This window comes from Salvelinus namaycush, chromosome 10 (assembly GCF_016432855.1).
Source record: "Salvelinus namaycush isolate Seneca chromosome 10, SaNama_1.0, whole genome shotgun sequence".
Classification (NCBI taxonomy): domain Eukaryota; kingdom Metazoa; phylum Chordata; class Actinopteri; order Salmoniformes; family Salmonidae; genus Salvelinus; species Salvelinus namaycush.
In genome coordinates this window covers 28942244-28955665 of record NC_052316.1, presented here as the reverse complement: position 1 = coordinate 28955665, position 13422 = coordinate 28942244, and the positions used below count along the sequence as shown (strand labels likewise).

Here is a 13422-nt window from a genome sequence, read left to right as displayed (position 1 = left end):
ACCAAAAAATGTATGCGGTATTGAATCTCCCCAAGAACACAGTGGCCTTCATCATTCTTAAATGGAAGAAGTTTGGAACCACCAAGACTCTTCATAGAGCTGGCCGCCCGGCCAAACTGAGCAATCGGGGGAGAAGGGCCTTGGTCAGGGAGGTGACCAAGATCCCGATGGTCACTTTGACAGAGCTCCAGAGTTTCTCTGTGGAGATGGGAGAACCTTCCAGAAGGACAACCATCTCTGCAGCACTCCACCAATCAGGCGTCTATGGTAGACTGGCCAGACGGAAGCCACTCCTCAGTAAAAGGCACTGGCTGCTTGGAGTTTGCCAAAAGGCACCTAAAGGACTCTCAGACCATGAAAAACAAGATTCTCTGGTTTGATGAAACCAAGATTGAACTCTTTGTCCTGAATGTCAAGGAGCAAACCTGCCACCATCCCTACGGTGAAGCAGTGGTGTGTGCTGTGGGTATGTTTTTCAGCAGGAGGGACTGGGAGACTAGTCAGGATTGAGGGAAAGATGAACGGAGCTAAGTACAGAGAGTTCCTTGATGAAAACCTGCTCCAGTGCGATCAGGACCTCAGACTGGGGCGAAGGTTCAACTTCCAACAGAACAACGACCCTAAACACAAAGCCAAGACAACGCAGGAGTGGCTTCGGGACAAGTTTCAATGTCCTTGAGTGGCCCAGCCAGAGCCCGGACTTGAACCTGATCAAACATCTCTGGAGAGACCTGAAAATAGCTATGCAGCGACGCTCCCAATCCAACCTGACAGAGCTTGAGAGGAAACTCCCCAAATACAGGTGTGCCAAGCTTGTAGCGTCATACCCAAGAAGACTTGAGGCTGTAATCGCTGCCAAAGGTGCTTTAACAAAGTACTGAGTAAAATGTCTGAATACTTATGCACATTTTATATTTTTATTTTATTTTTATACATTTGCAAAAATGTCAACCTGTTTTTGCTTTGTCATTTTGGGGTATTGTGATTAGATTGATGAGGGGGGAAAAACAGTTGAATACATTTTTGAATAAGGCGGTAACGTAACAAAATGTGGGAAAAGACAAGGCGTCTGAGTACTTGCCGAATGCACCGTATATAACCTTTTTTAGTAAAAGGTTCTTAAATCTCATATTTTTTCTGAGAGTGTAAAGACTCTAACAAGGCTAACGATGCTAGTGCTGCACCTGCTATTGATTATACATAATTGTAAATGTATGAATGAATGTAATCCTGGTGCAAGGACAAGGCCGTGTGAATGAAATTGTGTGTGTGGGGAGTGTGTGCGAGCGCAGGGCAGAATGTGGATGGAAATGTCCTCTGTCTCTCTCTGCTCGGCCGAATAGAGAGCCAATCGTTCAGACTGCAATGCTACCAATGTCACACACTCCTGTCACAATCCATCTCTGTCTAATCCAAGGGTCTCAAACATACAGGGGAGATGCAATATACTTTAAAATGACAAAAAATGAATCAAAACTGTGTAGAAATTATACAGTTTCTTGACTTTGTACAGCTCGCTTATAATCACCGAAAAGAAAGCTAGAATGCTAGACTATGGATAAGGACTATTATTTGCACATTTTGACGGTGAGGAAATATAACACATTTTCAGTGCGGTCCTCCGGACCTCTTTGAAGACCAAGTGCGGCCCCCGGTGCAATATGAGTTTGACACCCCTGGTCTAATCCATCATGTTCATTTACGTTCTTATCCAGAGCGACTTACGGTAGAGAGTGCATACATTTTCATACTGGTTCCCCGTGGGAATCGAACCTTGGCATTGCAAGCACCATGCTCTACCAACTGAGCCACACATGCACCACACATGTACACACACACACACACTCATCCTGTCCAGTCATTCTGATTGTGGTGTGATGAAGTGTTCTTGGCTGCTCTTTGATAACCTCTTATTACACCCCAGTCCTCCTCCAACTATTTTAAAAGAATAGGAATGCTATTGATTTCTTCCACCTGTCTCTCCCCTTTACTCTTTCTATCTCTTTCTCTGGTTCGAGAACAGTATATTTAATTAAAAGACAGAGAGAAGTCATCCACAGTAGCTCATCAAAGAACATTGAATAACCACTCTCTCTCTCTCTCCCTCTGTCTCTTTCCTCCATCCCCTCCTCCCCCTCCTCTCCTCTCCTTCGTCTATCCTCTCCAGTCCCAGGCCATGCGTATCGTGCGGACGGTGGGCCAGGCATTCGAGGTGTGTCATAAACTCAGCTTGCAACACACACACCAGAACGCAGATGGACAGGAGGACGCAAACAATGACAAGACCTGCAACGAGGAGTCCACGCTCTCAGGTGAATACACACACACAAACACACTCCTGATTGAGTGTAAAATACCATTTGAGAGGATAGCATCACAGATGAGTCAGTCTATAGAGAGAGACTGTGACTGTGGAACAGAACAGTGGTGGGAGGACTCTGGCTCCAGTGACTGCTGCGTCCTTTCATATGCAGATGAGCCCACAGCATCCACGAACCACGCTCACACATACACACATACACACACAAACATACACACACACACACATCTGCATTGACCCCCCTTTGCACCAAATCTTTTGACTCATCACATTTATTCCTTGTGTTATTATCTTTCTATTATTTTTCTATTTTTCTCTCTGCATTGTTGGGAAGAGCCCGTAAGTAAGCATTTCACTGTAATTCTACACCTGTTGTTTACGAAGCATGTGACAAATACAATCTGATTTGACACACACACGCACACATGAGAGCTGATCCCAGCTCTCTCTGTCTGTCCCACTAGTGTAAGCCTCAGGAGCCTCTGAGCACAGCCAATGGGCTTATCTGGAGTGTTAATTGTCAGAGCTGGGAGAACAAGAGAACCACTGGAGAACACCTTAATGAAGCTCCTCCCCTCCTGCCCCCTCTCTTTTTTTGTCATCCTTCCTCATCTTTTGGTGTAGCAACTTTCAACAAAATACCTCTGAGTCCTCTCCCCTCCTCTCATCTTTTTATGTTTCTCTACCTCTTGTGGTGTAGCAACTTTTTTTCTAACAAAGAAGTCTGTTACGCCATTGGCCCTCCTTCTGACAATGTGTTGGTGTGTTTGTTCGCTCAGCCCGGGAGTTAACGGGAGCGGAGAAGTCGGCGGTTGCTGTGGAGACAGACATCGATGAGGAGGATGCTCCCTTACCATTACCGGACAGTACGGTCGAGGAGTTTAACCGCGGCGTCACTGACCTGGACGGAGTGGGTGCTACTAAGACTGACCACACACACCTCAACAATATTGACAACGACAAGAAGGTATGGGGGTGTGTGTATGTGTTTTGGGGGGGTGAGGTTGGGGCGTGTTTGAGGGGGAGAGAGAGGAGTGGGGTGCAAGCAAAGCAGGATGAAAGTTCCATACATACAGTATTCTAACTAAGGGCTGGAATGAGAGAACACAGTAATTGCTTGTTAGACCAGTTAATACAATATCATTGGTCTATCTACTGTATAGATTGCTTACACCAGGAAATATAATACAGTTGGTCAATCTATAGATTTCTTGGACCAGAGAATACAATATATTGTGGCCTCTCTAAAGATGGCTTGAGGAGGCGGAAAACAATATTGTGTGGCCTATGTATAGGTTGATATGTACAGTGACACTGTTTTTGTGAGTCAGGGAGAACCCACACACACATTAGTTAACACCTAATTACCATGTAGTTAATGTGGTATTAACATGTAGTTAGAGCTACACTCACAACTATAAACATAATCCCATAATTAGCTTTGCTACAGCATGCTGAGTATCTTCTAGTAGTCAGATAGCTTGTGGTTATTATAGAGAGGGTAAATGGATGTCTGTGAGGTGAAGTCTATCCTTGAATCCTATTAACCTTTTCATGCGTGAGTTCCTAATATCTCTAACGGTTGCCCCAGAATGAGTTTTTTTATGCGTGTGATGTCAGAATGCACTCACTGTTCCAAAATGTGATTGTTACGCAACAGGACAGTTAACCCGTGCTGCCATTAAACCAAGGCACGCTGCCTGCTAATTATCTATAGGATATGTTTCAACTTGTCAATTTCACAATTTAAAATTATTTTCTAACAACAGTTTGAATTGAGGTGTGTTCCGCCTCCTCATTAATTTACATAAGAAGTAGCCCATTTTACTGTCGCGGAAAATGTATGTTTGAGGCTTTACTGAGCCGGACAGTGTTTCCCCAGACCATGTATGCAGACATTTGCGCATCTCTAGTCAGAACAGGCCTTGCACTAACTTTTTCCCCCTGGCACATTTTTTGGCTGGCGCCCGAATTGCCTTCTATGTTGTTTTCTTACAAATAATAACTTTGGACATGTGTGCATTCCTATCAAAGTAAGTGCCTTATTTTCTGTATATCGTGTTGTCGTTTCTACTGTAGCATACCGTATGTACACTGCATGGTATGTGAACACCTGCTCGTCGAACATCTCATTCCAAAATAATGGGCATTAATATGCAGTTGGTCCCCCCTTTGCTGCTAAAACAGCCTCCACTCTTCTGGGAAGGCTTACCACTAGATGTTGGAACATTGCTCCGGAGACTTGCTTCCATTCAGCCACAAGAGCATTAGTGAGGTCGGGCACTGATGTTGGGCAATTAGGCCTGGCTCGCAGTCTGCGTTCCAATTCGTCCCAAAGGTATTCGATGGGGTTGAGGTCAGGGCTCCATGCAGGCCAGTCAAGTTCTTCCACACCGATCTCGACAAACCATTTCTGTATGGACCTCGCTTTGTGCACAGGGGCATTGTCATGCTGAAAAAAGAAAGGGCCTTCCCCAAACTGTTGCAACAAAGTTGGAAAACAGAATCGTCTAGAATGTCATTGTATGCTGCAGCATTAACATTGCCCTTCACTGGAACTAAGGGGCCTAGCCCGAACTATGAAAAACAGCCCCAGGCCATTATTCCTCCTCCACCAAACTTTACAGTTGGCACTGAAGGTTGACCGATTAATTGGAATGGCCGATTAATTAGGGCCGATTTCAAGTTTTCATAACAATCGGTAATCTGCATTTTTGGATGCCGATTATGGCCCGATTATATTGCAGTCCACGAGGAGACTGCATGGCAGGCTGACCACCTCTTACGTGATTGCAGGCAGCAAGGAGTCATGGTAAGTTGCTAGCTAGCATTAAACTTATCTTATAAAAAAACTATCAATCTTAACATAATCACTAGTTAACTACACATGGTTGATGATATTACTAGTTTAACTAGCTTGTCCTGCGTTGCATATAATCAATGCGATGCCTGAAATTGTGTCACTTCTCTTGCGTTCAGTGCAAGCAGAGTCAGGGTATATGCAGCAGTTTGGGCCGCCTGGCTCGTTGCGTTCAGTGTAAGCAGAGTCAGGGTATATGCAGCAGTTTGGGCCGCCTGGCTCGCTGCAAACTGTGTGAGGACCATTTCTTCCTAACAAAGACCGTAATTAATTTGCCAGAATTTTACATAATTATGACATAACATTGAAGGTTGTGCAATGTAACAGCAATATTTAGACTTAGGGTTGCCACACGTTTGATAAAATACAGAACAGTTCCGTATTTCACTGAAAGAATAAACGTTTTGTTTTTTGAAATTATAGTTTCCGGATTTGACCATATTAATGACCTACGGCTCGTATTTATGTGTGTTTATTATAATTAAGTCTATGATTTGATATTTGATAGAGCAGTCTGACTGAGCGGTGGTAAGCATTCATTCAAACCACACTTTCCTCCGTTTGCCAGCAGCTTTTCGCAATGCTTGAAGCACAGCGCTGTTTATGACTTCAAGCCTATCAACTCCTGAGATTAGGCTGGCAATACTATAGTGCCTATAAGAACATCCAATAGTCAAAGGTCTATGAAATACAAATGGTATAGAGAGAAATAGTCCTATAATAACTACAACCAAAAACTTCTTAACTGGGAATATTGAAGACTCATGTAAAAGGAACCACCAGCTTTCATATGTTCTCATGTTCTGAGCAAGGAACCTAAACGTTAGCTTTTTTACATGGCACATATTGTACTTTTACTTTCTTCTCCAACACTGTTTTGCATTATTTAAACCAAATTGAACATGTTTCATTCATTATTTGAGACTAAATTGATTTTATTAATGTATTATATTAAGTTAAAGTGTTCATTGTTCATTCAGTATTGTTGTAATTGTCATTATTACAAATATATGTATAAAAATTGGCAGATTAATCAGTATCAGCTATTTTTGGGTCCTCCAATAATCGTTATCGGTATTAGCGTTGAAAAATCATAATCGGTCGACCTCTAGTTGGCACCATGCATTGAGGCAGGTAGCGTTTTCCTGGCATCTGCCAAACCAATATTAGTCCGTCGGACTGCCAGATGGTGCGTGATTCATCACTACAGAGAACGCGTTTCCACGGCTCCAGAGTCCTATGGCGGCAAGCTTTACCCAACTCTAGCCGACTCTTGGCATTGCGCATGGTGATCTTAGGCTTGTGTGCGACTGCTCGGCCATGGAAACCCATTTCTTGAAGCTCCCGAAGAACAGTTATTGTGCTGAGGTTGCTTACAGAGGCAGTTTGGAACTCGGTAGTGAGTGTGCCAACCGAAGACAGAGGATTTTTACTCGCTACGTGCTTCAGCATTCGGCGGTCCCGTTCCGTGAGCTTGTGTGGCCTACCACGCCGCGGCTGAGCCATTGTTGCTCCTAGATGTTTACACTTCACAATAACAGCACTTACAGTTGACCGGGGCAGCTTTAGCAGGGCAGAAATTTGATGAACTGACTTGTTGGAAAGATGGCATTCTATGACGGTGCCACGTTGAAAGTCACTGAGCTCTTCAGTAAGGCCATTCTTCTGTCAATGTTTGTCTATGGAGATTGCATAGCTGTGTGCTTGATTTGATACACCTGTCAGCAACAGGTGTGGCTGAAATAGCCGAATCAAATGTATTTGAAGTGGTGTCCACATACTTTTGTATATATAGTGTACAGTCGTGGCCAAAAGTTTTGAGAGTGACACAAATATTAATTTTCACAAAGTCTGCTGCCTCAGTTTGTATGGTGGTAATTTGCATATACTCCCGAATGTTATGAAGAGTGATAAGATGAACTGCAATTAATTGCAAAGTCCCTCTTTGCAATGCAAATGATCTGAATCCCCCAAAAACATTTTCACTGCATTTCAGCCCTGCCACAAAAAGACCAGCTGACATCATGTCAGTAATTCTCTCGTTAACACAGGTGTGAGTGTTGACGAGGACAAGGCTGGAGATCACACTCTGTCATGCTGATTGAGTTTGAATAACAGACTGGAAGCTTCAAAAGGAGGGTGGTGCTTGGAATCATTGTTCTTCCTCTGTCAACCATGGTTACCTGGAAAAAAACACGTGCCTTCATCATTGCTTTGCACAAAAAGGGCTTCACAGGCAAGGATATTGCTGCCAGTAAGATTGCACCTAAATCAACCATTTATCGGATCATCAAGAACTTCAAGGAGAGCGGTTCAATTGTTGTGAAGAAGGCTTCAGGGCGCCCAAGAAAGTCCAGCAAGCGCCAGGACCGTCTCCTAAAGTTGATTCAGCTGCGGGATCGGGGCACCACCAGTACAGAGCTTTCTCAGGAATGGCAGCAGGCAGGTGTGAATGCATCTGCACGCACAGTGAGGCGAAGACTTTTGGAGGATGGCCTGGTGTCAAGAAGGGCAGCAAAGAAGCCTCTTCTCTCCAGGAAAAACATCAGGGACAGACTGATATTCTGCAAAAGGTACAGGGATTGGACTGCTGAGGAGTGGGGTAAAGTCATTTCCCCTGATGAATCCTCTTTCCGATTGTTTGGGGCATCCGGAAAAAAGCTTGTCCGGAGAAGACAAGGTGAGCGCTACCATCAGTCCTGTGTCATGCCAACAGTAAAGCATCCTGAGACCATTCATATGTGGGGTTGCTTCTCAGCCAAGGGAGTGGGCTCACTCACAATTTTGCCTAAGAACACAGAATGGTACCAGAGCAACTTCTCCCAACCATCCAGGAACAGTTTGGTGACGAACAATGCCTTTTCCAGCATGATGGAGCACCTTCCCATAAGGCAAAAGTGATAACTAAGTGGCTCAGGGAAGAAAACATCGATATTTTGGGTCCATGGCCAGGAAACTCCCCAGACCTTAATCCCATTGAGAACTTGTGGTCAATCCTCAAGAGGCGGGTGGACAAACAAAAACCCACAAATTCTGACATACTCCAAGCATTGATTATGCAAGAATGGGCTGCCATCAGTCAGGATGTGGCCCAGAAGTTAATTGACAGCATGCCAGGGCGGATTGCAGAGGTCTTGAAAAAGAAGGGTCAACACTGCAAATATTGACTCTTTACATCAACTTCATGTAATTGTCAATAAAAGCCTTTGACACATATGAAATGCTTGTAATTATACTTCAGTATTCCATAGTAACATCTGACAAAAATATCTAAAGACACTGAAGCAGCAAACTTTGTGAAAATTAATATTTGTGTCATTCTCAACTTTTGGCCACGACTGTATATATGGAGCATTTACTGTTTATTCATGTTTTTCAAGTACTGGTGACAAATCATGCATTCCAATTTCTTGTTTAGATTGTAATGGACACATATAATGTGTGTAAAAAATATTTTTTTGAAGGTTGTACTGATTATGATGAGCTAATGCTAAGCTATTTGCCAGCTATGTGTGGCGCCATGTTTGTTGACATAATACAATGTGTTTTGGTTGTAACGTAAGCGTCTGTCAGACCAAAGATGTTATAACAAAATGAGGTGAAGGGATGGTTCACTCGACTGACTTATGGTGCTTTCAGTACAACTGGGAACTCTGAAAAAAATACGAGGTCAAATCATGACGTCAGTGATCTTTAGGTCGGAAAGTCGGAGCTCTAGAAAGAGACTGAGTTGTATGACCGTTCAAAAATAAATCCCAGTCTGAGCTCTTTTTTTTCAGAGTTCCCAGTTGTCGTGAGCGTACTGAAATCGGAAGTCGGAGATTTCTGAGTTCCCAGTTGATTTGAACGCAGCCTCAGATTGTAACTATGGTACCTCAGGGTTGCCAGCTCAGACCCCCTTTCCAGGAGTTGTATTTTTATTTAGCTTATAAACTTCTCCTGTGTTTGCCCCCCATTTATTGTTAAATCCCCCATCATAGTAATATTTCCTGCATCGTATGCCCCCAAGATACCTTCCCCCATTTCTATCCTCCATGGACTTGAAATCCCCCCAAAACCCCCCTAAAATGGTTTCATTCATATCTGGCAACCCTGTTTAGCTTTCACGCTACAGTTAGGCTAGGCAGTAGGCTTGTATTTGAGGTGATGATCTGTGAGGCGATAACATTTTATTTGCTTTGTGATTTGTCAAGAACTGTAAATGACTTGTCAAGTCATGTGCTCCGGTACTTGTACACACTGTAACAAATACATCGAAGATTTCTAATATGCTGCTTTTCCTTCACTCTGCGCTCCAACTCATCCCAAACCATCTCAATTGGGTTGAGGTCGAGTGATTGTGGAGGTTACTACATGATTCCATAGGTGTTATTTCATAGTTTTGATGTCTTCACTATTATTCCACAATGTAGAAAATAGTACAAATAAAAACCCTTGAATGAGTAGGTGTGTCCAAACTTTTGACTGGTACTGTATTTGCGATGGTACGCTGCAGGGACCACACAACAATGATTACAAATATGTAATCATACGCATCAAAGGGTTAAAGATAGAGTTATGTCAACGGCGTGTTCTATATGGATCAGGTTGGAAACAACACGGTGTGAAATTGCTATAGCAACAGAGGGTTAGGAAAGGCCTTGCTCACCCCCTTGACTCAGTGTGTGTGTGTATGTGTGTGTGCACATGATGGATTACACAGAGATGGATTGGGACGGGAGTGTGTGACACTGGTAGTAGAGATGTGTGTGTGTGGGGGGGGGGGGGGGGGGGGTGTACTTCATCCACTGTGGGTTTTCTGGAAGCTCATGAAAGGAAATGCCAAAGAGCTTAAGGTCTATTTTCTCCTGTCAGGTCTCATTCATTTGACGAAGCCTTTTACTTCCAACCGCTCCTTGGTCACAGCCACAAATCAATCCAACGACATCATGTGAACAACTTGAAAGACACCAAGGCTAGTGTTGTGGATTAAAGGCACAGTCCGTAAGTTCTGTGAAATAGCTACTTACATTTGAGTCAAAAAAGGATATTCATATGATAGGTAAGATATACAAAACCTTGCAGAGAGCCTTTCTAACAGACAATCTCTTAGAAAAAAATGTAAACTACTGGAACCAAGACTTAAAAATAACTGATATTGGCACAAGATGGAGATCATACTGGAGGTCATACTGTTAATCCAGTATAAACTAATGTATTGAATGTATTACACGAGACAAAATTCACAAATGCTACAGCACAACGGCAGAGTCATGTCTTCAGTGTAAAACTAACAATGACTGAATAGTCCATGCCTTTTATGAGTGCTATAAAGTCCAGTAGTTATAGGCAGAGTTAAAAGGTTGGCTGTCCGAGGTATTACAATGTACAGTGCCTTCGGAAAGTATTCAGACACCTTGACTTTTTCCACATTTTGTTAAGTTACAGCCTTATTCTAAAATTGATAAAATAAAATAAAATCCTCAGCAATCTACACACAATACCCCATAATGACAAAGCGAAAACAAGTTTTTTTGAAATGTTTGCGAATGTATTAAAAATAAAAAAATAAAAAAACTTATTTACATAAGTATTCAGACCCTTTGTTATGAGACTCAAAATTGAGCTCAGATGCATCCTGTTTCCATTGATCATCCGTCTCTGAATGTCTGCGTGGCCCAGCCAGAGCCCGGACTTGAACCCGATCAAACATCTCTGGAGAGACCTGAAAATAGCTGTGCAGCAACACTCCCAATCCAACCTGACAGAGTTTGAGAGGATCTGCATAAAAGAATGGGAGAAACTCCCCATATACAGGTGTGTCAAGCTTGTAGCGTCATACCCAAGAAGACTCGAGGATGTAATCACTGCCAAAGGTGCTTCCACAAAGTACTGAGTAAAGGGTCTTAATACTTATGCAAATGTGATATTTAAGTTTTATTTCTAAAAACCCATTTTTGCTGTCATTATGAGTTCGAATGGCACCGAAGGAGATGGCTGCCGTTTTACGATGCCGTAACCAATTGTGCTATTGTGTATGTTTTTTCGCGTTATTTGTAACTTATTTTGTGCATAATGTTTCTGCCACCGTGTCTTATGACCGAAAAGAGCTTCTAGATATCAGGACAGCGATTACTCACCCCGTACTGAAGAATACTTTCTCTTCAACGGGTCAGAAGGGAAGGATTTACTTCAGACGCCCGACAAGGCCCTCATCCCCATCATTCGCAGGAGAAAGAGATGGAGGTATCGAGGATGAAGGTCCAGGTGCCTTGTAAGGATCTGTCGCCGAGAGGGCAATCTACCTTTACAATTGGTCCTATTAGCCAATGTACAATCAACGATAATAAAATAGACGAACTACGATCACGTATATCCTACTAATGGGACAATAAAAACTGTAATATCTTATGTTTCACTAAGTCGTGGCTGAACGATGACATGAATAACATATAGCTGGCAGGTTTTAAGCTTTTTCGGCAGGATAGAACAGCGGCCTCTGGTAAGACAAGGGGTGGCGGTCTATGTATATTTGTAAACAACAGCACGAAATCTAAGGAAGCCTCAAGGTTTTGCTCGCCTGAGGTAGAGTATCTCATGATAAGCTGTAGACCACACTATTTACCAAGAGAGTGTTCATCTGTATTTTTCATAGCTGTCTATGTACCACCCCAAACCGATCCTGGCACTAAGACCGCAGTCAATGAGCTGTATACGGCCGTAAGCAAACAGGAGGCGCTCATCCAGGAGGCGCTCACGCTCATCCAGAGGCGGCACTCCGAGTGGCCGGGGACTTTAATGCCAGGAAACTCATCCGTTTTACCTAATTTCTACCAACATGTAAAATGTGCAACCAGAGGGAAAAAACTCTAAACCACATTTACTCCACACACAGAGACCATAACCATAATTCTATCCTCCTGATTCCTGCTTACAAGCAAAAACTAAAGCAGGAAGCACCAGTGACTCAGTCAATAAGAAAGTGGTCAGATGAAGCAGATGCTAAGCTACAGGACTGTTTTGCTAGCACAGACTGGAATATGTTTCCTGGATTCTTCCGATGGCATTGAGGAGTACACCACATCAGTCACTGGCTTCATCAATAAGTGCATCGATGACATCATCCCCACAGTGACCGTACATACATACCCCAACCAAAAGCCATGGATTACAGGCAACATCTGCACTGAGCTAAAGGGTAGAGCTGCCGCTTTCAAGGAGCGGGACTCTAACCCGGAAGCTTATAAGAAATCCTGCTATGCCCTCTGACGAACCATCTAACAGGCAAAGCATCAATACAGGACTAAGATTTAATTGTACTACACCGGCTCCAACACTCGTCGGATGTGTCAGGGCGTGCAAACTATTACAGACTACAAAGGGGAGCACAGCCGCAAGCTGCCCAGTGACACGAGCCTACCAAACAAGCTAAATTACTTCTATGCTCGCTTCGAGGCAAGTAACACTGAAGAATGCATTAGAGCATCAGCTGTTCCGGACGACTGTGTGATCACGCTCTCTGTAGCCGATGTGAGTAAGACCGGTCAACATTAACAAGGCTGCAGGGACAGACGGATTACCTGGACGTGTACTCCGAGCATGCGCTGACCAACTGGCAAGTGTCTTCACCGACATTTTCAACCTGTCCCTGACTGAGTATGTAATACTAACATGTTTCAAGCAGACCACCATAGTCCCTGTGCCCAAAAACACTAAGGTAATCTGCCTAAATGACTACCAACCCCTAGCACTCACGTCTGTAGCCATGAAGTGCTTTGAAAGGCTGGTTGTGGCTCACACCAACACCAACACCATTATCCCAGAAACCTTAGACCCACTCCAATTTGCATTCCACCCCAACAGATCCACAGATGACGCAATCTCAATCGCACTCCACACTGCCCTTTCCCACCTGGATGAAATGAACACCTATGTGAGCATGCTATTCATTGACTACAGCTCAGCATTCAACACCATAGTGCCCTCAAAGATCATCACTAAGCTAAGGACCCAGGGACTAAACGCCTCCCTCTGCAACTGGATCCGGGCTTCCCCCAGGTGGTAAGGTTAGGTAACAACACAACCACCACGCTGGTCCTCAACACGGGGGCCCCACAGGTGTGCGTGCTCAGTCCTCTCCTGTACTCCCTATTCACTAATGACTGTATGGCCAGGCACGACTCCAACAACATCATCAAGTTTGCCGATGACACAACAGTGGTAGGCCTGATCACCAACAATGATGAGACGTGTGGTGCCAGGA

The 13422-nt window shown here is 43.8% G+C and overlaps 1 protein-coding gene across 1 annotated transcript in view; it reads left to right on the top strand.

Annotated features, from left to right (window-relative positions):
- The window catches only part of LOC120054941 (carboxyl-terminal PDZ ligand of neuronal nitric oxide synthase protein-like), a 201103-nt gene that overhangs the window by 127445 nt on the left and 60236 nt on the right, over nt 1–13422 (top strand). The window contains exons 6-7 of the mRNA XM_039002707.1: nt 2168–2312; nt 3100–3287. Of these exons, the coding sequence (XP_038858635.1) occupies nt 2168–2312; nt 3100–3287 (333 nt within the window). The remainder of the gene's footprint in view (nt 1–2167; nt 2313–3099; nt 3288–13422) is intronic.